This window comes from Blennius ocellaris (assembly GCF_963422515.1).
Source record: "Blennius ocellaris genome assembly, chromosome: 12".
Lineage (NCBI taxonomy): Eukaryota > Metazoa > Chordata > Actinopteri > Blenniiformes > Blenniidae > Blennius > Blennius ocellaris.
The window spans coordinates 18985654-19010522 of record NC_137661.1 but is presented as its reverse complement, the minus strand read 5'-3'; the positions used below and the strand labels follow the sequence as shown (position 1 = coordinate 19010522).

The 24869-nt window shown below is 40.8% G+C and overlaps 2 protein-coding genes across 4 annotated transcripts; one reads left to right on the top strand and one right to left on the bottom strand.

Moving 5' to 3' along the window:
- Positions 1-1818: 1818 nt before the first annotated feature.
- Positions 1819-14643, top strand: mef2b (myocyte enhancer factor 2b). Of its 3 annotated transcripts, XM_080506959.1 has the most exons (10): positions 1819-1973; positions 2333-2373; positions 6189-6263; positions 8284-8487; positions 8752-8886; positions 9031-9199; positions 10091-10239; positions 10476-10593; positions 11144-11258; positions 11613-14643. In XM_080506959.1, exons 3-10 carry the CDS (start codon positions 6210-6212, stop codon positions 11923-11925), a joined length of 1257 nt encoding a protein of 418 aa, XP_080363085.1. In that variant the 5' UTR covers positions 1819-1973; positions 2333-2373; positions 6189-6209; the 3' UTR covers positions 11926-14643. The 3 variants fall into 3 exon arrangements, with proteins under 3 accessions (XP_080363085.1, XP_080363086.1, XP_080363084.1); XM_080506960.1 differs by lacking the exon at positions 2333-2373 and having other exon boundaries at positions 10479-10593; XM_080506958.1 differs by lacking the exon at positions 2333-2373.
- A 1697-nt stretch (positions 14644-16340) lies between these two features.
- Positions 16341-24840, bottom strand: tmem161a (transmembrane protein 161A). The gene is made up of 11 exons (XM_080505792.1): positions 24763-24840; positions 24200-24303; positions 23202-23285; positions 22895-22986; positions 22630-22786; positions 22084-22299; positions 21783-21926; positions 21572-21685; positions 21105-21279; positions 20889-20985; positions 16341-18788 (listed from the first exon to the last, which is right to left on the bottom strand). The coding sequence occupies exons 1-11, from the start codon at positions 24763-24765 to the stop codon at positions 18484-18486; spliced, it is 1491 nt and encodes a 496-aa protein (XP_080361918.1). The 5' UTR covers positions 24766-24840; the 3' UTR covers positions 16341-18483.
- Between the last annotated feature and the right edge of the window lie 29 nt (positions 24841-24869).

Genomic DNA, 24869 nt, shown 5'->3' with positions numbered 1-24869 from the left:
CTCAGAGATTTTAGGTGTTCTGTTTGCAGATGGACCGACTGAAAGTTTTTAGACAGAGCACTTGAGAAGCCTGAGTATTATTTTGCACAGTTGAACCTGTTCAGGATCAGCTTGAAAAAAACAACAACAAAAAAGACAGATCATGATGTCAAGGCCGATGGTGCCCTAATAACATATAAGATTTTAGTTTAAAGAATCAAAAATGTTGGTGTATTATTGGTTTATTAAGAAAACACACACACACACACACACACACACACACACACACACACACACACACACACATACACACACACACACACACACACACACACACACACACACACACACACACACACACACGCACACCCACATGCACACGCACACTATCTCCACAATTGCCTGACTGAATTTTGATACAAACGTCGACTCTCAGCGTGATTTCAACTCCATGGTTTAAACAATGCACTTGTGCTTCAGCTGTTCCCTGCTGACCGCTGGAAAGAACAGGGTCTTGTGCGGGTCACCAAACCATCACAAGGCTAACACATAAACACAGTCATTCACACCTCAATCATTAACTTAGAACACATGATTTGGGGGTTTAAGAAAGAAAAATCCCTTAATTTGTCATAATGATACACGGTGAGATTTTATCATCTGCTTTCCAAAGGAGCAGGATGCAGACATCATTCAGCACCAAGACGACAAGTGGTGGCTTTTTGCTTTTCCCACACAAATCGTCTCCGTGTCCGTGACTCAAAATCCATGCACTTACTTATCATGCAAACTCTGGACAGACAGGCCGGCCAAGCATGGAATTGAACCCAGGGACATTCACACTGTGAGGTGGAGAAGATAACCGCTCCACCCAACTGCTATTATGCAGCCGTACATGTGAGAGCTGTTCTATGAAATCATTTGCTTCCTTTATCTCTACCCTGAGGGATTCAGTTTTGTGGATGTTTGATCAGTTCAAATGAACTTTTTGGTTTGTGAAAATGTCTCAGATCAGTGTGAAGATGTGGTTAAATCATGATGCACTGCCGTAGCTAAAAGTACAGATATGTCGTTATGTTAGTAAAATGGGCCACAATGTGATGTTGTTAGTGTATCTTGTCAATAGTGCTATGGTTGTCAGCAAGTTTAAAATTAAATCACAGTGTAACATAAAATACATAAACATTTCCATTAGACCAGGAGTTTGTTGGCCACATCCAAGCATGCTTTAAAGTTTAAAGTTTTATTTTTCCTGTTTGTGACAAAACGGCCATCGATTCCAAAACACAGCTTTTCGTTACTTATATAAAACACACATTGCAAGAGAAAAGACAAGGACTGCAGTGCATCAAATATTTAAACTGCCACATGTTTAGACTACAAGTAGGCTGAGCCTAGATACTTTCCTCTTCTTCTTTTTTTTTTTAATCAGTAGACATTTTACGCAGAAAATCTGAATGAATTCCTGTAAAAACTTTGGTTTTCAGTCGCTCCATCAAAGCATATCGTGCGCAACCAAAGTGGCCTGTTGCCTCAGAACGTCTACAAGCGCCTCTTCAGGTGACCAGCGTTCATATCAGCTCCAAACTTTTACACCTTTATTTAAAATCCAATTTTTATATTTTCAAGCAGACACATCGAGACTATTGAGAGGCACATGAGATTGACGAACATTTATTTTCTAACGCTCACCACCACCACCATCCATAGCGGTGGGGAGGCGGACTGGCGCGTCCAATGGCGGCGCGCCGGAGGCGGCGTGCGGGCAGGCGGAGGCGGGGCCGCGGCAGCCAGCTGTTGTAAAGCAGCGCTCCCTCTACCACACCAGCGGCTACCGAACCCAGGTGAATGTCTGCACACATCAGCGAAGGACCGGTCGCCCACTGCTCATTTACTCGATTTCTTCTCTTCCACCGCGTCGTGCGATCTGCCTCCATCAAGCAGGTGAAACCCAGAAGTAAACAAGAGACAAGCAGAAGAAGATCGAGGAACAGGTGAGACAACCCCCCCTCCCATGCGCTATTTTTGGTTTGGTTTCGCTCTCTTTCTCTCTCTTTTTTGATTTTCGGTTTGAGCAAACTTTCCTGGGGTTTCCTGTGCGGGGGGGGGGGTTTCTTGATGATGACACAGTTGTCAGTAAAGTACCTGTTGCTGTGCGGCTGCTGAGCCGCGCGCTGCCTATAGATGAGGTTAAATTAAACAGGGGCGCTTAGCAACTCGGGCACAGACACGCTATTCTTAAACTGACTATTTTGACTGACGTCAGCAATTTATTAGAGCTAATTATCACAAACGTTTTTTTTCTTTTCTTTTTTTGAGCTATGTATTTTTACATTTTCCTCTTTATTTTTAGCACCTAGTTGTGCGCGCTCTTTGGAGACAGACACATCCCACGTGAGTCCTTTCAGTGTGAGCCAGCTCGACTTTGAGATGCATCAATTTGTTCCAGATTTAATCTCTGCCATAGTCCAAGTCCCTCTGTGCCGTAACTACTACTTTATTAGGACCTGGAATTGAGCAACACCTCCATCACTCATCCAGACAGACAGACAGACAGATAGATAGATAGATAGATAGATAGATAGATAGATAGATAGATAGATAGATAGATAGATAGATAGATAGATCCAGCTCTTTATAAAACTATTGTATGTAAATGTACTGTGATTCTCTATATATCTTTCTGTTTGTCACAAAAATGCTTCTTGAACACTGATGTTGTAACATCCAAAGGTTGATAAGTAGCTAAAACTTTAGTAATTTCTAAGTATATTGTGATGCATAAAAATATATTCAGTACTCCATCCACCGCCATGATGTAAATGTTTTCTAAACGCAACATCACCTGTTCTGTTATGGAGGAAATTCTGCTTTAATCATACTACAGCTCAAATAGTTGTTTTTCTCAATGTGTGGCAACGTCGACACAGATTCTTTCAGATCAGCTGATGTCAAGCAACTTTACACAATTAATCCCTCAAAACTTTTTTATATTCATGGAGACAGCAAATGTGCAGCTCACACCTGTGTGTACAATTGCTTCTTTGGCGCAATCAAAAATATCAAGGCAATTCAATTATCTCCTGTTAAAATTAGACAAATATTTCCTCACCATTGCTCCGCAAAGGCCCAGTGGGCGCATGAACTGTCTGACCCTGAGGATGACACACACACACACACACACACACACACACACACACACACACACACACACACACACACACACACACACACACGCGCGCGCGCACGCACACGCACACACAAATTCTCTGACCTGCTGAGTAGAATAACTCATGATTTAGGTTGAGATGCTCGCGAGACTGCAAAGTGCGATGAATTCACACCTCCTAAAATACGTTTGTTTTGATTTGGATGAGCGATGCAGAGCCACGCACATTTCAAAAATACTAGTTTGGCCTTCACCTTATTTAACTTAGACTTGTGGGAACGTTTTTTGCATTTATTTGTCTGTTCCATAATAGAGTCATGGTTGTCATAAAAGATGGGTTTGGGGAGGATTTGGGGGCTTAAAGATCTGCGTAAAACAGTCAGAAGTAATAATGTGTTCAGTTCTTTAACTCAGTTAAACTTTAGTGTTACAGTGTAATATCAGAGACAACCTTTCTTTTTATTCCTGCCATATAATCACACCCATTTCAGGGAACAAACTTCAATGAATTCAGTATTTTGAATGAGGTTCAAGACTTTTGTGCTTGAAAATGTTTAAATTAAGATAACCATCATTCATTGACATTTATCCATACTTTTAAATCGCCTGATCTGCACAGAAATTAACGATTCCCCGATGCGCTCAATGAGTCATGGAGAGGAAGCCGTTGAAGCAGAACCTCCCCAGTTTTTTTTTTTTTTACCAATGCACAACTTTCCCCCTCCTTCTCACTCATGCAAACAGTTTCTGCAGCAGGAAAAAACATTCACTGATCTATACAGTATTACTCTACATTAATAAATAAAAAAAATAATATCCTAAATTATTCCCTGAATGTTAATCAGTGTCACAAATAACAGTGTTACAAAAAAACTACATATGGACATTTTACCACTTCACATTACTTTTTGTATTATTGTTTTTAACAGAATAAACCAAAAGCCTGTTAAAGACAAGCATTAGTGTGAAGGTATAATGACAAAACAACGTCCAAAACACAAAATTCTATATGTTCAGCCTACATACGATGTTGCATGTACGCTGTTGCCTCATTGACCTCCCCAGTGATCAGCCGGGAGATCCCAGGGCATGCGAAAGAGAGCGGAGCTGCTGGTGGCCTGCTATGTATCTGTGTGCTCACTGTTTTCCATCCCCTTGCCTCTGGGAAGGCGTCTGACAAAGGTTGTGTTCTTCCCTGAAGAAGCACGAGAGCCCGGGGGATGTGTTCATGTGTACAATTATTGCATGGTCATTGGACAGACTGTGATTCTGTATTGCATTCATGTGTTATATTAAAGCCTCTGGGACCCTTTGTTGGCAATGAAGGGGAAAAAGAACTTATGTTTCCTTCATATGAAGCTAAAAGGTCACAGAGGAGGTAGATGCTCCTTGGCTGGTTCAAACCTCGAATGGCAGTTGCGTTTGGTAAAACATCTTGAATTAGCTGTGAGACACAGCTGGGCTTTTCCAGTCGGGCAATTGAGGACTTCAACAAACCTATGAAACCACACAGGGTGCTACAGCTAATGCCACAATGTTAGGGTGCGGGGGGGGGGTTATCTATATTTATCCACTTAGACATGTGTTTTCTATTGGCTGTTTGATAGTCATTTGTTTCGAAGAGGGGATGATCCGTCTGCAAAACGCAGAGATAAAGATCTGTCTTCCTCGAACACACCTCTCACTTCCCCCTTCGTCTCTGCATTAACGCGCATTGATGAATAAGAATTCAATTGCTTCGCTTATGGCCTAAATGATAAAAACAAGGTGGATACAGCTATGCTGAAATGCTTTTCTGTTTGTCTTATGTAGTCTCATTTGTCGCTGCGCTCCGCCTTTGACCAGCGATGGTGACGAGCTCATCCTCAGCTGCCACTGTCGAGGTGTGCCTCGTCCCTGCAGCATGCTCAGCCCAGCAGATATCGTAGGGCTTTATAAGGTAATCATGACAGCAAAGAGGTGGATTCTTCCAAAAATGCCCCAGATGCCTGTGTGCCAAGCTTACTTTTGAGGAACAGCGGGCACTTTAGGGGTCGTGGGAACACGGGCGCCATATCCGCTCAGGAGGGCCTGGCAACTAAATATAGAGAAGTCCAATACATTTCCATTATTAAAGGGGAAAACCAGTAAGAACTCCTCTGGGCTTTGGAGAAAGACTGTATGGTCAGGTCATAGGAGTCAGACCACCACTTAGCAAAGTTGTTTTACTGATAGGGGACGTAACATGGGGATAACTTACACACAGAGAACATGGATTTGATTTTGGATTTTGTGACTTTGAAGACAATAAATGTTTTCTATGATGTCCGGAGCTCACATGACGTACTCGTTTTAATTGTGTCCGTGTTGTGGTTTCTTCTATTGGGGCTTTGTGATGTGAGAACAGGAGCAGGGCTTCTGAATGGGAAGAAAAAAAACCTCTGAAAAACAACAGGTCCGACTTATAAAAATGACCATTCTCAAGCCAAGATATCAATCCATCCATGTCTTCGCCTTCTTCCCCTCTAATCCCAGCTTCTGGTTTTTTTCCTGACCTGACTGTGCATGAGAGAGGAGTGGGTGGCTGTTAGTGTCAGCCATCTTTCAAAAACACACCGTTTTCCTTCTTCTGTTTGCTTTCAGTTATTGCTTGCTGAACCTTTAAAAGGAGCCGTGGACTGTATTTTTAACCCCGTCTCTCGGGGCTGTGCGGTGCAGCCGTGCACTGTGCTGTTGGGCCTGGGGTAACCCAGACTGCGAGGGTGTCAGTCTGTGTGGACTGCTGGCCCGGCAAGAGTCACTCTAACTTTAGACCGCATCGCCTCATGGTGGTAAAAATAAACACCCAACCCCTACCGAGGGGACGGGACTTGAGTCACTTAAACCAAACAGATGACATTTTCCCACCAGAATTGAATCAGTATAAGAAATATGATCGAACATTTGTTCTGTTGAGAGAATGTAAGACTCAGCTGAAGTATAATATAAGCTACGGTTTGTAGTGTTGATGTAAATGGAAACCTATGTTTATTTTATTATTTCTTTTTTTTTTTTTTTTCAGAGGTGCGAATAAGAAGAAAAAATGGGAAGAAAGAAGATTCAAATTTCTCGGATTCTTGACCAGAGAAACAGACAGGTGGGCTTTTGAAAAAAAATATTAAGTTCTATGTGAACAATTTGTTAAGTCCTATGATTTATTTTAGCTACCAACGTGTGACGAAATTATCAGGCTGAACAAATTGTTCTATGTGAACATATGAACATGTTCTATGTGAACAATTTGTTCAGCCTTATAATTTATTTACATGTTGGCAGCAGGAATATTGCAATAATTAATTAATTGTTTTTGGCTACAAATGTCAAATATTACCTGCTTTTGGTGTCTGCATTTTGTGAACCAATTTATTTTGCGATACTTTGTTTTATATATTAAAAATGAGCCGTTAATGGCACTGAGATCTGCACCCTGCAGCTTTTCAACAAATCTGTAGTGAATGCCTGTAGATTTTACACTGTAATATTTAAATTAAGAGGGTTTTTTTTTTTAATTCTATATTTTATTTAGAGATTTGTGGTGCAACAATATTTAAGTGACGTTTAAATTAAATTAAATGTAAAAAAAAAATTATATATATATATAGACATTTAAATAATAAAAGAAGAAAAAATATATATATATATAATTTTTTTTAATATATATATATAGAAGGCCGTAGCAGATGTTTTGTGCATCGTTTGCAGCAGCAGGTTGAGTTAAAATGTCAGTTCATGCAGACAATGTACTCGCGAGATGAAGCCATTCATTACACGCCATTTGTTTGAATTGAATTGTCAAAGCTGATGTGATTGGGACGTGAAACACATATAATAACGTTTGGTGATTGTCTGGTGTTAAATCCACTCTGCTTCCTTTCTGAAGATATCTATGGGCAAGTTGTACGGGCTGCTGCAGTGAACTATTGCTTAACTTCATTTTTCAAATTCCAAAAATAGCACTGGGGACATTTTGAATGAGGATATATTCAGTGCCAAATGCACATTGAGAGCATCAGTGCGCCTTTAAACTCTTAGAAAGAGGAAATATAGCTGATTACACACATTATATACACACTTTAATCTTTACGTCAAGCTGCCGCACAGACGTTATAGATAATGTGATTTTCTCGTACACCACTGATTGAGATAGTATGTTTACAATACTACCATGTGAGAGACATGTTTGGATTGCATTTACAGCCTTATAAAATGTTTCTATGTTCACAAGTTATAGAACAATACGTTACATGAATACGTAAGACGAAAGGGCTTAAATATTATTCTGTGAGCATTTTGAAAACTCCAAATAGAAATTGGTTTAGAGAACTTATAAAAATGCATTCAAATGTTCAAAAGTGCAGGTATATACAATTTATTTCTCTTATCTGATCTTTTAGGCTGGATGTCTTGTGGTGATAAGGTTTGTTTCTGTGAGACTTTCCTTATCTGTATTAAGTGTCAGAGAATAAACAGAGTTCTGAAGCCCTCTAGAATGAAACGTTTTTTTTTAAAGCAATAAACTTAACTGCCAGCACTGTTACTATTTGGAAATGATTAGTTTAGATCTCTGGTTTCTGTCTTTCAAAGGAAAACACAGTTGTTTTCTTAAACAGTAATAAAAAAATTTTTTTTTATAATAATAATCATTGTCGTTTTAAATGCATTTGTTTTAATTGACCGTCCACTGCAAGTGTTTTGAGTCGTGCTTTTATTCATGACACTGTAACTGTGTGTGACATATCAGTCATCAGTAATCAGCAGATAACGAGTAGGTCCATGAAAACAATTCAAAAACTCCTGATTTATATCTACATTTGTTCACTAAACAAATCACCACTGTATATTTTCTGTAGATGTTTTTGCTTGTATAAGAAGTGTTTAAATGTAAATATTTTGTACAGGCAATTTGATTCCAGTGCCTGTTATTTACTGTGTAATTTAATACGGCTTAAAAGCAAATAATCTTTGGGACTTTTTAACCACAATCCTTTTTATACATAATCACTGTTTGTAACTCTTTGACTAAATTGAGTGCAATGTCACGGACCTTGTACACATTTGAAGTACACTGATGATAATCAGCTGAATTCTGATGCTGCACCACAACATTTCTGCTCTAGGTGACTTTCACTAAGCGGAAGTTCGGTCTGATGAAGAAGGCTTACGAGTTGAGTGTGCTCTGCGACTGCGAGATCGCCCTCATCATCTTCAACAGCACCAACCGTCTCTTCCAGTACGCCAGCACAGACATGGATAAAGTGCTGCTGAAGTACACCGAGTACAACGAGCCGCATGAGAGCCGCACCAACACTGACATCCTGGAGGTAGTGAAGAACCCAGTAATGACATGGCTTTCATGCACATTCTCTGATACATAAATAAAGTCAGTATTGATGTGATAACCCATCGATATGCATTTGGGTATTAAACAATGAGCGGATTTTGAAATTTCAATGCAGTATTTTTATCAAAACCAATTACCATGTTGCTTTCTGAAGGAACTCGCCTCACCTGGCGTTCTTGTGGTATTAAACCGTCGTTCTAATAATGTGGGTAATTTCGTGTGTGCACTTTCTGTTCTGCATCAGACTCTGAGGAGGAAAGGCCTCGGCCTCGGCCTCGACAGCTCGGAGCTCGACAGCGAAGAGAGCATGCAGGTGGTCGCCGACCAGTGTCCTCTCGGCGAGGGCATGGACCTCTCTGTGGCTCGTCAGCGCCTCTACGTTAGTGCTTCCACTTCTGCTCTCTCACATTCAAGACACACTCAAATATGCCACAAGCATAAAGGAAGATAATCAAGCAAATGCTGCGTTCTGCAGACTGCACCTTTTGTCACACTGTCGATAAAAGCGAGTTGTATCCCTCAGGGTCCGTCTCTGCTGGCATCGGAGGCACAGCTCCTGATGTCTGCGGGCTGTGAGAACGGCTTCTCCAACTCATCTGGATCCAATGTGGTCTCCAACAGACCCCCAAACTTTAAACCTCTGAGCTCCAGACCTGGATCTGCCAGCCCTGCATTCATGTCTCCACACTCAGGTGAGCTGAATGAAACACGAATGGAGCCATTTGTCTGTGTTCCTGCATGCGTGCGTGCTTGCTTCGGTGTTTGTACGTATCTATATATACATAGGACTGGTACTTTTCACCTATTGGAGACATTATCATGTGTTAATTCTTTCACAAACAAGCAAGTTCTAATCTCACTTTTATCTATTTGGGCACTTATTGTGTGTCACTCAAACAAAATATAGTGCAGGAAGCTAAAAAGAGCAAGCTGGATGCAACTGAAAATGATGTGCAGTCTAAAATAAAATAAAGTAACTCAACATAGTAACCTTTGGAAGCACTTAAATACTGCATCAAAGCAACACTATGTCTTGCAAAAATAAATGCAAAAGTACATAAAGCCATGGACTTCCCTTGCAACAAAACTATGTTGGTATAAAACCAACCTGTATGCTGCCAACCACCTGTGAATTACAGGAAGTGTGTGCTAATTCACACACCTGCAGTTGGCGTGTTTTTTGAAAGCGGTCATAACCAATTCTTTGGTTTTTACATAGAAAGTATCACACCTGCTAATCATGTCAGCCATTGTGGATAGTGTTTAACCTTTAGAGTTCATTATGAAATCGTTACACAATCATGTTTATGATGGTCGTTCTTCATTTGTAGGTTTTTTTTGTTGGGTTTTTCTCACAAAGAATTGAGTCAGATTCAACTTGCCCCTTAAAGCAGATTTCATATTATTAATTACTGGTTGTTTTGTAAAGATCAAACATTTTTTTTTCAAACATTCCACTAAAAGTCTGTCCTGATCCCACGTGTAGACTGGAGGTGAAGAGTGTATCAGAGGATGAATAATTCCTCGGTGGGTGAAACAAGCCGGTCTCTTTTCACCTCCTGCTCCTTTCTTTCACTGGTTAGGTATCGGCTACTCTGTGTTCTCCCACAGCAACCTGAACCGTGCTCTGGACATAAAAAGCCCTCCTCCTCTGAACCTGGGCAGTGACGGCCCACGGGCAGAGGCTGTTAATCATGGGATGGCCGCCACACGTTCCAACCACAACTCTGCTGTACGTCGCTGTTATTATCCAATTTAATCAACACCGACCTGTTTATGGGATTGTTACAAATGCTGTTGTTTTGTTTTGTGTTTTTGAGTTCTTCTGCTGAATCAAGAAAAATTCATACAACATTTTTTTAAGTCACTCACACCTCTTTTAATCACAGCACTTACACAGTTCGCTGCATTGTGTGAACTTCCCCACTGTATTACTGCAAACTCAATATATTCTCTTGCTCTGATCAGCAGAGGGGCCTCCTGTTCCAGGGTCTGCACAGCGGCAGCTCCATGGTAGCCATGGGAAAGGCAGGCCTGTTGAGTCACAGTTTGGGAGGCTACGGTCTTCCCTCTCCTGGGGTTTCTGGTATGTCTGCTCCACTTTATGTAGTATGTAAGAACATGTAGACCTGGTAAATATCTGTCGAAGTCTTGCTATAAGTTAGTAGGGGGTGAGAAAGAAAATTTACCAGTCACACAACCATGCTTTACAGTGTTTACATAAAATGTGAACAGATGACTAAGTGTACATCATGCATTGCAACTTTACAACACCTAAACTGGGCTATATCTGCTTGTGCTTCTAGCAAAGACGGAACATAAAAAATGCAGTCAATTCTAAAACAAAAATAGATATTGTTTATTTGCTGCAAGCAGACACTGCTTCCAGTGCCTGTCCCATCCTGCAAGGCTGACTTGGAGTTTGGAGTGAGGTGCACATGCTTGCAAAAATGCTAAATTGTAATTTTTAAATTGCTAATCACATTTATTTTATCGACATGAGCAGTGAGAATACCACATTGGTTTTGTAGTAAAGCTAATCATGGTGTAATGTAGGCTGTATTTTTTTAAATCTCTATTTATGGCATATTTTTCATAGTTTTTGATTAATGTACTGCCCGTTGCTTTCCTTGCAGAGTACAGCCAGCCTGGTTTTTATCACTCTGTTAGTTTACAACGAGGATCAATGAACCCCTGGCAAGCAGCAGCACAGACGCCCCAGGAACCCCACGGGCCTGATAACAGTGCAGGGTAAGCATATTTTATATAAGGGTAGATGTGATATGTTCACTGTTGATAAAGAACTGAATCAGTCAGAAAATTGTACAATTTGAAACTGTAAACTGGGTCAATGTTTTTTTGTTTTTTTTTACTTAATACAACCCCAAAAATCGATAAGAATCTAAGTTACATATATTGAAATGGAGGTGGCAGGCAGCCAAAGACTACAACGTTGCCTCACAATGCAATAAAGTCACCACCTTCACAATGATGCATTCAAAATATCCTGTTTTCAATGATGTGAATGTTATCGGTTGTGTTAGAGTTGCTCCTGGAGCCCTTTCAGACCGACCTGACGTTGTTCTTGCCTGTTGCTGTTTCAAGGATGTCCAGCGGAGGGTGCTCTTTCCCCTCCCAGTCTTGCTCTTCGAGCTCTCCACATCTGCCCCCGCTCACCCTCAGCATCAAATCAGAGCAAAGCTCTCCCGAACATATGCCCTCACCCACCTCCCCACCGCTACACCACCTCAGGCGACATTCCCCAATGAGCAACCCGGATTCGACTCGCCATACCCCTCCAGAAACCCGCCAAGCCAATGGGAGGAAGGAGTTTCCCAAAGCTGGGTACCCACAAGACGAAGAGGAGGGAGGGCAGCCTCTCGGGCAGTTAGAGATGAGTGACGGCTGGCAGAGATAGCCGCCGTCTCCTTTTCGCCAGCGACTTCCCAACAGAACCAGATGGGGTCGTTCTGTCGCTGTCATCCCAGAGAGGAAGGCCTCTCTTTGTTGCCTTGTACAGAGCTGGTCTCTCCTGGGCAGTGGAGGATTCTTCACAGCATCATTTGCTTGACCTCATAAGGAGAATATGCCTACACACATGTGCTTTTCGTTTGCTTAGGTTTAGTTTTTCTGTGTGCAGCTCTTTAAAGAAAGAAAGAAAAAAAAATTGTGTCCATTTTCTTTGCCGCCTTTGTTGAAGTTTGCTTCACCAGCACAGCGGGACCAAACGAATCTCTCCAGTCTCTCCAAAACCCGTCCAACATATGTAACGGCTTTCGTAGCAGGAAACCTTCTGATTGGTTCAGTGTTTGTGCAATTTGAATAGAAACTAATGAAAGTCTGGCTTTTTTTTCTTTTTTTTTTAAGGAAATGTCCCTGTGAACAAGACTTTTTAAATTATCAAAGTTTTTCAAGTTCCCTGTTATTTTCAAATTAATTTTTATTTATTTACAGCAGTGCACAAGATAGCCCTCTTCTGGCACTTCGTATTCAACTTTTTAATACTGCTAATATATAAGTTGTGTTTCGAACGTTCGTGCCTGAAGGCACGTTTCCTGCAAACGTAGCCACTTAAAAACAGCTGCAGCATGTGATGTTTTAGGATTTTAATGGAATATTACCTTTTGCCTCAACACAACTCCCAGGCTTTGTTGAGAGGTTTGATCAGTCGAGAACCATCTTAACAGTCTTCACTTTGCTTTTTTAAATTATCTTCCAAATATGACAATGTTCAATATACTAAATGTTATCTTCAAGAGTTGAAGAAATTAAAGATTCTTCAACGTCTAAACTACAATAGTTGCATATCAGCCAATGAATAGCTTCATGCATAATGTAAAAATGTAAAAAGAACATATGTCATTCTTTGGAACTCTAAAAATTACAATAACTCATTTAAACATAGCAAGTGTAATCAGAATTTTTGAAGTTATAGGTGGGCTTGTTTTTCAGGAATTGATCTTGGCCTCTTAGTTCCAGAGAGAGGAACTGTGAAAGTTTCAGTGTATCAAAACATTCAGACGATTTCATGCTCCCAATTTTGTGGGAACGGCTTGGAGATGGCCCCGTCCTGTTCCAACATGGCTGCACACCAGCACACAAAGCAAGGCCCATAAAAACATTGAATGCATTAGCACGGAGACTGCAACCCTTCTCCTCCCACACCAGTCTGAAAATTACCCATGAACACACTCTTGAACCTTGTGGAAAGCCTTCCGAGAAGAGTTGAAGCTGTTGGTGCTGGAAAAGTCATATTATCATCTATGGTTAAAGAATCCGATGTCGTTCACATGCGTGTGAAGGCAGGCGAGCGAATACTGTTGGCAATTTAGTATATAATAAAAAGAATATTAAACAGACTACTTTTTTTTTTTTTGCCTTTTTGAAATGTTAAATTGTTATATACACAAAGAGTTCTAAAATATGCGCAATGTGGGTCAACAGTTTGAGATGTTATTTGCTCGTCAATTAGTGAGCAACAAACTCTGAACAGTGCGTTTTAAAGCCCAGACATTTCATAAATTAAAGCAGCTAAACACTTGCTGTTTTCTACATTATGGAAATCTGGGATATTATTTCTGAAAACCTGCCCATTTGGCCTGTGGTTATCCCTACATGTTCTTTTCAGAGTGACATCAGGAGGATATTTTGCTGGTGAATAAAAAATCTTTGCAGGTGACATTTGGCATTGCCAAAGCCACTGGTTTGTCTTCACCCACTATCATGGACGACGATCAGTGTTTGCACTCTATGTTAAGTGACGATCACGTCAGGGTGCACATCAGGAACCCCCAATATTAAAAAAAAATTACAAAATATTTGTCAGTTGATTGTAGGAATATGTTCTATTTTGGGTTTATTCAGTTGTATTGTTCCTCCAATTCAGAGCAAAACATTTTTCGCATCGTCATGAGGAAAACCCATTGCAGCCTAATTCAAATAAAGACCATAGTGTTTGAAGTAATCCCTCTACGCATTGCAATAGAATACAACAGCCAAAGAGATATGTATTTGTCAAATTAAATTAGAATATTACTTTTTAGAAGGGCTTCATTTCTTCAGCGCATATTGTCGATATTACAGAGCTTATATGTATTTTTAATATGCGAGAAGTGTGTGATAAATGGGTCTAATGTTTGGATGTGTCATTAAATAGATACTTTTATGTGGTTTTCATTGAATCTGCTTGTGATTTTGTATCCCGGACGGTTGTATGTGTATTTTAGTATCAACCATTTAGATACTGTTCTGCGAATGACTGCAATTTCAGTCAAATTCAGGTTATTTCCAGAAATTGTCCACAAGGGGTCGTTTGATCTTATATCACAACAACACCAGAGATTGTAGAAAGTGCAGAACACCAGCTTTCACTATCAGACGTTTTTCTATGAGTCCATGTCGAGGCACATGTTCAGTGGTTCAGTGTGATGATGGTTAAATAATCTCTGTGGAGAATTAGTGAAACTAGTGGATGTATTTATGTATGTATTCTAAACTCCACCTTTTGTTTTATTCTGTTACTAAATTTTATGGGTGATAAGTTTTCAGTATTCTGAAGTTTTAGATTTATTTTTCTTTGCGCACAAAAATATTTTTCTTTGACATTTGTTGCGATGCCTTTTAATAAAAACTGTTTAATTTGTATGTTCGTTCTAGCTGGGTTTTTTTTTTTTTTTTTTTTCCCCAACGAAGATGCATTCAATTCATTTATTTATTAATTTTAACTTTACTCCAATGTGATTCTGTGGCTGCGGTTTTATCAGGTACGCTCAGTGTGAAAGCAGATGAAATACTCTGCGATGTGTAGCTTTTCATGTATCCATTTATTTTGTGTCATTCACCTACATTTCATCTTTTGAATGCTCACACACACACGCACACACACACACACACACACACACACACACACACACACACACACACACACACACACACACACACACACACACACACACACACACACACACACACACTCCTTCATTATCATGTCAGGTTCCTGTCAGGCACCTCACCACGCAGCCACCAAATGAGAGGAAAGGGAATGGGCCGTTCAAAAGACTGACATGAAGAAAAAGAGGGAAAAGAGTGCAAAGAGGCTCATTTCCACAGCTGGCTGTCGTACGTTAACTGCGCCAAAGCTTCTTGTTGAGCCACCCCATATGGAGTGTTTGACTTCCCTTCCATTTCAACTAAAATCCAAAAGGGTGGAACGTGGAGCCGTTGTGTTTTGGTCCATCTCTGTCATCTCTCCTCCCTAAATGAAAAGAGACTCTCACAAGGGGTCATGTCTGGTCTCTTCCCTGGAGACCAGACTGGGACCCGTCTGCAGGGCATGTCTGGGTCTTCTCACACACACACACACACACACACACACACACACACACACACACACACACACACACACACACACACACACACACACACATACACACACACTAGTCTCTATAGTAACCACAGCCAACAATGACTGCCTTAGTTTGTTACCAACTACAGTGTAGCAAAAGGCCCCGAGGCCTCCTACACCCAAGTAATGTGATTACATAAATATGGTGGACGAGTTGTCCGACAATCATAAATATGTCAGCTCAGTCACCTCTCGGGTTTGTTAGCTTTGACAGACAGCCAGGAAGAAAGGTAGACTGATCCATTTTCCACATTTTGCCAACTTCTCTGTGGCTTTGATATCCTCCAATTAACTATTTAATAGTACACACATAAAAAAAAAAAAGAGTACCTGCCTCTCACAGGTATACTGGAGCCCTGTTGTGAGTTTGGAATGAACATGCAATTGAAAGGATATCGCCAATAACTCCTGCCCGCTTTCAGATTCAATTTGTTAAAAGATTATCTTCCTTAATTTATATACACCAACAAACGATAATAACCGAGATTGCATCATTAAAAACTACACTGATGAGAGTAACTTTGCAAAATGCAATCAGATTTGGGCAATAAGGCTATATACTGTCCAGTGTCCTGGAAATGGTGCCGTTTCACAGCCACGTCGAGCAGCTGCAAGCCCACGTCTTCTCAGACTCTGACAGTGCACCGGGTTCATAGTAATTATCAGTGATTAAATCATGATCTTCTCGTGAGGCTGGGGTCAGAGATCGGGACCCCGCTCAGCAGCGAGACACTCCATTGTCATGCATGAAGTCTTTTGTCGACTGGAGCACCAGTGCTTAAAAGGAAATGTTGTATCTGCAATACCTCCCGTGCTGTTCAAATTAGGGCAGAGTTTAATAAAAAGCACTAAAATGATGCACAAATAGTAAATGTTTTTCTTTGTTTTGTTTTTTTTTTATTAAGTTGCACACTCACAAAAAGAGCATTCAAGATACAGGCAAAAAAAAAAAAAAAAAAAACAACACACCATGCATTCAGAAAAATCTCAAAAAGCAACATTTTCATATGGACTTCAATTTTATTCTATCTAAAAAAAACTATTTGAAAAAAAAAACATGCCTCAACACAACAAAAAATACAGAGCTACATAATCTGTATAATGGCTAAATACATTTCATCTGAGGCACAAAAAAAACAACTGACATACAACTTTGATTATTCTCACATATAAAATGCCGATTGGCTATAAAACAGGAGAGACGATGGACTGATGGAGCTAATTAAGACAGATTAAATGTTGCCGGCATATAAAACAACAGACGGAATCAGAAATGTGCCTAGAGTGTTACTTTAAACGTCTTACCTACCTCTACTCGTTCTAAATAAGCGAGAGTCGCGAGCAAGGAGACTTAAAGTGTCTCCAAACCCCTGAGTTCCCAGGCACTTCGGATAAAAAAAAAAAAAAAAAAAGAAGCAAAAACTCATCAGTGTTTGGTTCAGACTCGATACGACACAGCCAGGATGAGTGTGGACTCACACTCCATTAACTCCGACACACTCAGTAGGCCGGATCTGAACTTTACTACATCATCGAAGAAAAACAGCAGGAAAAAGACCACAAATAACACACATTTAGCACTCTTGAATCGGTTCTTTGAGGGGAAGCAAAAAAAGTCCCTCCTCACAAAAATAAATCTTACTCCTCAGCGCTCACACCTGCCCTGGTACCATTAAATATCTTAAATGCAGCATTTATTAGTGTTCTAGGAGAACAGTTCGGGGTAACACTGGCATAAATACAAGTGAAAAGTTGCAGAATGAAATGTTGTGCCGAAGCAGCTGGAAGGTTGACAGACGGAGGGGCCTGGATCACAAAGACACAGCGCTGAGTTTTATAGCTGCTCTTCAGTTTACCTCGGGGTTTAATGGACTCGGAACACCGGCTCAAGTTCTTTCAACGCCAGCCGAGTGGCTGACCTGCGTCAAACAGCTCAAGCTTTTAAGTCGATTTATCAAAACAAACCAGGCAATTAAATACGGATATTCAACTTTTTCTGTATCACAGTTTTTGGAGTCTGAGGTGAAGACGTGTATTAATTCTGCAGACTGGGAGTTAATTCCACATAATTCATCTGACATGTCATCTCATTTGGCCTGATCGTATTTGTCTCACAAAATGCTCATATTTTTGATAGAAATACGCACAAAAGACCACACAAATTCAGTCCTTGCTTTTTTTTTTTTTTTGCACAATGATGGAGGCTATTTTATGATGCAACATTGCTGTGGCACATAAGCAGCAGTCCTCTGTGGACAGAGACAGTCCTGAGACAGAGCAACAGATAATATTTCCTCTGACCCAAAGTTATGACAGCTGCCTTTATCTTTCCACAGATTTAGCCTCAATGATGCAATTTCAAAATAATAGTAAAGAGAGTTGAAGCTTGTGTCATGATTTATGCATTATGCAGGGTCACTTTTATAATATAGGTAACGTCGACAATATGAAACGAGCCTCATTAGATAATGCAGTACTGCAACACACTAGCGACTTGATATGTCACATTCGTTATTTTATTGTATTAAGGTAATTATGATAGTTAGTTAAACATCCCACCTACTGGTCCATCAGCACTTCTTGACAAGTTGTTCCAAAAATGTAAAGATGATTCTGTGTGTAGTTTCTTATTTCCATTCTATGATTATGTTTGTGATCACAGTATCTTTTTTGATGTACTTCATATCAAATTCTCCAGTCACAGTTCATCAGATGTTAATTGGTAACAGGAATATATTTTGATCAATAAACACTTATTAATGAGAGCTGGGTGATCACAAGCTTTATGATGCAGTGAAGATCGACATGCTTCTTTGTGATAAAGGCCCCTGTATTTTTCTGTATAGTTAAGTAGATGTTTTCGATAGCCTGCTGCTCCGAAAAAAGCTGCAAAGACGGCGATATTGCAACAGACAAGTGTTCAATCTTGACCTGAAAATCTGCCGCAGCCAAAAAAGCAGGGTGCTTCTTCTCTGTGGATGTGTTTATATATATCCCTCCTCTTGCCAGCAGGAATCCCTTGCAGCATTAGCCGAGGTCTGAATTGTTCGTACAAATTGGTCGCCACTCCCGTCAGTTATGCATGAGATACTGGTGGAAGTAGATGCCGAACAGCGAGCTGATGACCTGGCAGGCAGCCACCCACCAGGTGAGGAAGGCAAAGAAGCCTCGGAAGAAGAGCGGAGTGAGAACGGAGCGCAGCGCCATGAAGGCCTCCGACAGGCGAGCCACCGTGGCCTGGATGTCTTCCTCCATGTCCTCCATCCCGTCCTCGTCCTCGTCCATCTCGCCGGGCAGGACGGGTGCTGCTGTGGGCATCACCAGAGCCGGCGTCACTCCGGGAGCCTCTTCGACGCCGACGCACCAGGAGAAGTTACCTGCGAGGAAACGAAACTTGTTCCGTCACACTTTCTGTTTTACCCTCTATGACTTTCATGTTGGAAATATTATAAAGCTTATCTGAAATGTATTAAAAAAAAATACAAAATTCTCCATAAAAGTGTTTCATTATTATAAATATAAATCCACAGACAGTTGGCAGCCTCATGTGTATAAACTATTAGTGGATAGAATGGCGCAGAACACTGGTTCGTTTTAATAGAGTGGGTCCTGATAAAAAAATAAGATCTGGCCTATGGCTGCTAAAAAAAATAAACACATTCTATAAACTCTAGTAGGAACATAAAATAAAGAACAATTTCCTTTTATAGCCTTAACAGTCACTTTTACAGTCCGTACCAAGTAAAGGCTTTGTTACATTGACCTGTGAATGTTCTTACTTGCTGTGTGCAAGGTTAGTGTAAATGTGTTTAATCAGCATGAGGAACGAGGTCTGCCGGCCCGTCTGTCTTACTGGGTTGGACTCTACTGGACATGCTGTCCATGCAGCTGCTATTAACATGTTGAGGTTCAATCACGTTGTCAAAACATTGTCATTGTGATTCATGTAGTGAACAGAAACATGGCCACTACTGTGGATCAAGTGGATTGTGGAAATTAGAGTTTCCACTGTATCTAACATGTGACAATGTTGAATACAATTATATTGATGGCAATGTGATTTGCAGAAATAAACACTTCATTTGCATGATGTGGATGTTTTAGTGTCATTTCTTTATTACATGTGCATTTGAGAAGCAGAACAGCTTCTGACTTGATTTTTGTATTTATGACTTCCAGTCTATTGCCACATGGTATGAAATAATGTGCAAATAATTAAAATGAATATATCCCTACACAATGGTATGCATTAGGGCACAATCCCAGTGGACACATATATTCACATGCAGAGCATGAATGCACAGTGCATGGACATGTATGTAGCTTTTTTAAAAATATGTTTATTGTGAATGTTGACATTAAGAATCAGCAAAGTGGTGATGAACTTAAAAGTATATGAAGCAGTTTCCGCTGAGCAGAGAGAGAGCAGGGAATTTGTCTCCAAGTTAGATGGTTATGGGACTGTGACTGAAAGATGAATGGAGGAATGAAATCAGCTCACCTCATGTGATTAGAACTAAATCGGTCAAGTGCTGATGCGTCAAACAAGTTTAAAGGATCTGCTGAGCAGGTGAGTTTAAGCGAAGACTGTAGAAAACTGTCAGTGACTCTGTAATTGAAAAGACTATAGCAGCAATACAAGTTATAAAACTGCTGCTCTGACATGTTTAATTTTTGTCTTTGTATTGTGAAATATTTTTGACAAAAAAAATTAATATACATATACAGATACACACATACAGTAAGAGCACCAGTGTTTTTGTAAAAAAAAACGTTGACAAAGGAGATGAACCTTTCTCCCTCCACACACTAAATCATTATTTTTGGCTCATTACCATTGGAACTATATACAAATGTTTGAAGAAATGACCACAGAAGGGGACTAAGAAAGTGATGTCAATCAGCAAAAAAAACTTTGCACATCTTCTGTTGATCACCTCATCTTTCATTTGCAGCCTCAAGTAGTGAAACTAAGTATATTAGAGTGCAGCATATGCAGTTTCTCATCAACAAAAGCTGATCCAAAATCCAAAGCCAGATGTTTGATTTAGTTTACTTTCTATAACGTACCGTATTTGCAAATTTTCCAGACAGGTGGTCGTGTTTAAAACTGAAATCGAATGAAATGAAAGAAAAGTGCTTCTGAGGCACAAATCCTTCATTTCATTTGTGCTAAAACATCAAGTTGCAGTTTTATGTTGATGTATGCACTTACTACATCTTTGGTCTGTGCTGGGAGCTGCGTGACTATTTCCAGATATTGCACTACTCGAGGCCGTCTTCTCTATGGAGCTTCAGATTTAACAGACATGACAGCAGTATCAATCACTGCCTCAAAGTCTAAGTGAGAAAGTGAATAAGCTGGATTTCCTAACATGTCAAAATACCCCTGACGGTCTAGATTTGGAGGTCGAAGGGAAAAAGGTCAAGAGATGAGATTAAGCGTGTTTGGCGCCAAGCAGCATTATTTTACTCACCAAGTGCTTTGAGTGACAGCGTAGAGAAAAGGATGAGCAGAATAGGAATCAGGTACTGAAGTGTAACCACCGACAGGTAACAAAACACACGTGTAACCTGAAAAAGAGCCAAATCGCTTTGTGAAATATGAATTAAAGAAAAAGAAAAAAAAGCACAATTGTCAGAAGAATGACAAAAGAAATCAAATGACAGAACTCCAAAGGAAAATGTCCGACCTTCCTCTGGATGTCAACAGCAGCAATACGTCCCGCCTCCTTCTTCATCTGCTCCACCCACTTCTGGGCCAGGTTGAGGTACGCCTGCAGGTGGTACCGGACCAGGACCAGCCGCAGTACGCACAACGCCACAACGATCCACAGACGAACGCTGTCAAAGGCTGCGCTGGGTATGCTGGAAAAAGGCAACATCAGACACAAGTCAGGTTTGGTTTTGTGTAGCGATATACAACCTCACTGGTTTTCCCTTCAGAAATTAATTTCACATATGGTAGTAGTTTTCCTAGAGGGGCTACTCGTCGCCATGCTTTTACCAGGTGTTACCAGGTGTTCTGCAGAGATGAAAGATGACACTTTGTACGACTTCAGCAACGCTGGAGCAAGTCGGCACCTCAAATTTGCAGCAAATGTAATGCAGAAATATTTATGAAATGCATCACAAGGAGAAAATATTTGCGTTCACTCACATTGTCACAGACGTCTTTCCCATTGGTGCGTTGGCGAGGAAGTCTCTTGCAATGGGTTTCACCCAGAGGACCAACACAATAACAGGAGACATAAAACTCATGTGCAGCAAAATCCTGTTAAAAACATCACAAACCGAGTCAGGAAAGTCAGCTCCTGTGCTGTTAACGTAACAAATAAAATAGATTTGTTTATCCATGCAGCAATCCCTACTGAATGAGTGGGCGGTCCGAGTTCAGCTGTACGGCATCGAGATGAGTCTGTGCCAGCCGCAGTCCAGGGAAGGCCAGCAGAGCGCCGATGTAAGCGCAGACAGCAGCTAAACCGAACTTCATGGTCAGCTTGGTCACAGGGATTCTCGGATCAGAACAACAAGCAGTAATCAAGATGGCTGCAAAGAGACTTGTTGAGTGTATTTAGAACTGTTTTCTTTATGTACAGCACTTAACAAGAGCTCTTTCAAAAAAATCAGCATTGGGAGTTTTGCGTTGTCTTCATGTGGACTGATACTTACGACCACTCAGCGTAGCCTTGTTGTCTGGCAAAGACTTCCAAATTGTCAAATAGGTTGGAAAAGCCCGACTCCAAGCCGAACTCCAGGTAGTCCTCTCTGACCACCAGTACCAGCATGGCCACCAGCAGAGACAGGAAGCCAAAGGAGAGACACACTGACCGTTCGCCACCCTCCTCAGAGCGGAAGTAGTGGCTCATCAGTGTGTGAAGGGTCTTTCTGAAGGTCATAGGTTAAATGAAAGCAACTGAGAGATAAAAGCGGCCTCCTTTAACCACGTTTGTAGTTCACCGTGTATGCTTTTTTTGGTTTATTACTTCGATCAACTAGTTTTAAATACAAGAAGACATGATTACATAAACATTACAAAAACAAACAAAAAATCTTATTTGTCACTGCTGACATAAGTATAAGATATTTCAATGTTGTAAAACATGATTAAGGGCAAAATGTTGATCGCAATCTTTCAAGGACATATTTAGGTTTTATGAAGCTAATAGATATTCAAATTGTATTTTTTTTATTTTCCCTTTTAAAATCAAAGGATACAGACTGAAGAGAACAGTGAGGACACACCAGATGGCTCCAATATTGACCTCTTTGCTGGCATCTACGACACTGTAGTAACACTCGGTGAACAGGAAGATGCCTGTTGAGTAGACTGCGAAGTCTATGAGCCACTGGTACTCCAGGAAAAACCGCAGCACTGAGATTGGACACACAAGAAAAGAATGAACCTGTAAGCTCATATCTGTGGACTCTTTGCATATGAATTTTGTCACTGTAATGCAGAAAGAGGACTATATTGTTTTACCAAGAGCATCCATCACATTAACTGGAGCTTTTTCCAGGTGAAGGTCGATGTCTTTGGGCACAGTGAGAGGCTTGCTTTCTCCATTCTGTCTCCTACAGACCAATACAGGGCAAGGAAAACAAATAATTTAACCACGAGATTTCTTTTTTAATGATTATGGGTAAACCACACTCAAACTCTGTCACTGGTTCACATTTTGCTCACAAACAAATCCACACAGAAATGGGAATGTACAACTTGACAAGACTCATGAACTTAAAACTACAGTATAACGAGCACAAGCATCATGATCTCTCACGACTCTTACCTGTCTCTTTTGGTTGGTTTGGGAATTTGCTTCCCAGCCAATGCACACAGTTCTCCTTCTGAAGGGTGTTTGAATCTGAACAAGCTGAAAAAAAGAGAAGAGATAAACCTTTTTAATCTTGCTATAAAAAATACAGGCCCTGAAGATGAATGACGTATATAAAGAGTTTAACCTTAAAATAAGCAAGGCAGAGTTTATCAATGATGAGCAATACACCAATACTGCACAGGTCTTTTTGTGTTAATCCAGTTCTCCCTCAAAATCACAAGAAATGCTTGCTTTTTTATTTACTTAGACGGCGCTTATAGAAGGCAAACAAAACGGAGATGACAAACTGACTATATACCAGTGTAGTGATATTCAATTCAAATTATTCTAGTTCTTTCTTTGCCAACATATTTTACACTAAACCTTCTGCAGCCTCCTAACAGCGTGTTAATCCAAAACATCCTGCAGCGTCAGACATAATGTCTTTGTTCAATCAATTTGAGACCCGATTACCTGATTTCCAGTGTTGTATGAAGTGGAAAATGAAACTGTTCTGCACAGTGCATTGGTTCTAGGTCAAGATAGTGAAGGATTTAAGCAGGAAGCATGTGTTGTACCATTCTTATTCCATGTAACCCTACTTTCTAGCAAAATCAAGAAACGCTTCACCCACACATTAATTGGTGAATCGAACAGAGGTTCAAAATCCTCATTACGAAAAGCAACATTTCAACATAGTTTTGTCATGATTGGATAGAGTAGGTTTTCTGTAGAGTTCATGATATACAAGTGTGTTGGAGCAGACACTGAACACATGCAGGACCTCCAGGGCCAGGAGAGCCAACCTTTGCTGTCAAAAATGTTATACATGATGGACATGTGGGTGGTTCTCTGTTTTTATGTGATGGAAAAGTGTGCATCCGACTCGTTGCCTCATTCTGCCCCAGCTCTAATGGTGACAAGAGCCTAAATCCTATAGAGGATGGATGTCTTATGGAAACAGAAAATACCTGCCACTGCATAGGAGCCAGCGTGCAAATGAACAGTGGGGAGCCATCCTTTGCATGATGCTGGCAGCCAGCAAGCTGACCACCAGCTGAATCCCCATCAGCGCCTGTCAGAAGAGAGTTTAGTATAGTTATGGAGGCAACACAAAGCAGACACGAGGCGTGCTTTTATACAGCCACCAGAAAACCATTTACAAACTTAAAAGCAAATGGCAAAACTCGTTGGACCAAATGTTAAGTTTGACAACATAAATACAGGTTTTAGCGGCAGCCAAGGTCGCAAAACGGACAAACAAACGAAAAGAAAACGTAACATCAGCAAGAAAGACACCAGTACGACCTCAAACACGTGTGGCCGTGGAAGCTAAATGAATGAGACTTAGCAATATGCTGCTCAGCTAAATTTAGCTGGACTCCTGCAGCACCTGTCAGCCTGCATGCTAGCACGTTAGCATTAGCACCCTCAGCTGCCAGAGCCCTGCGCGAGCGACGGGCGGGGAGACACGCGACCGATGGTGAGCGACAGTAAATTACAAGCTTCTCTGCCAGAGTGTGACCAAAGTTACCATCGCGTCTCCTCAGAGCCGCAGTTAAGTGTAGAGGCGCTGCTGGAGCTTCTTCCCTGACTGACAGCAGAACCACGGAGGAGGAACATGTGAAAGTGCCTCAAGTC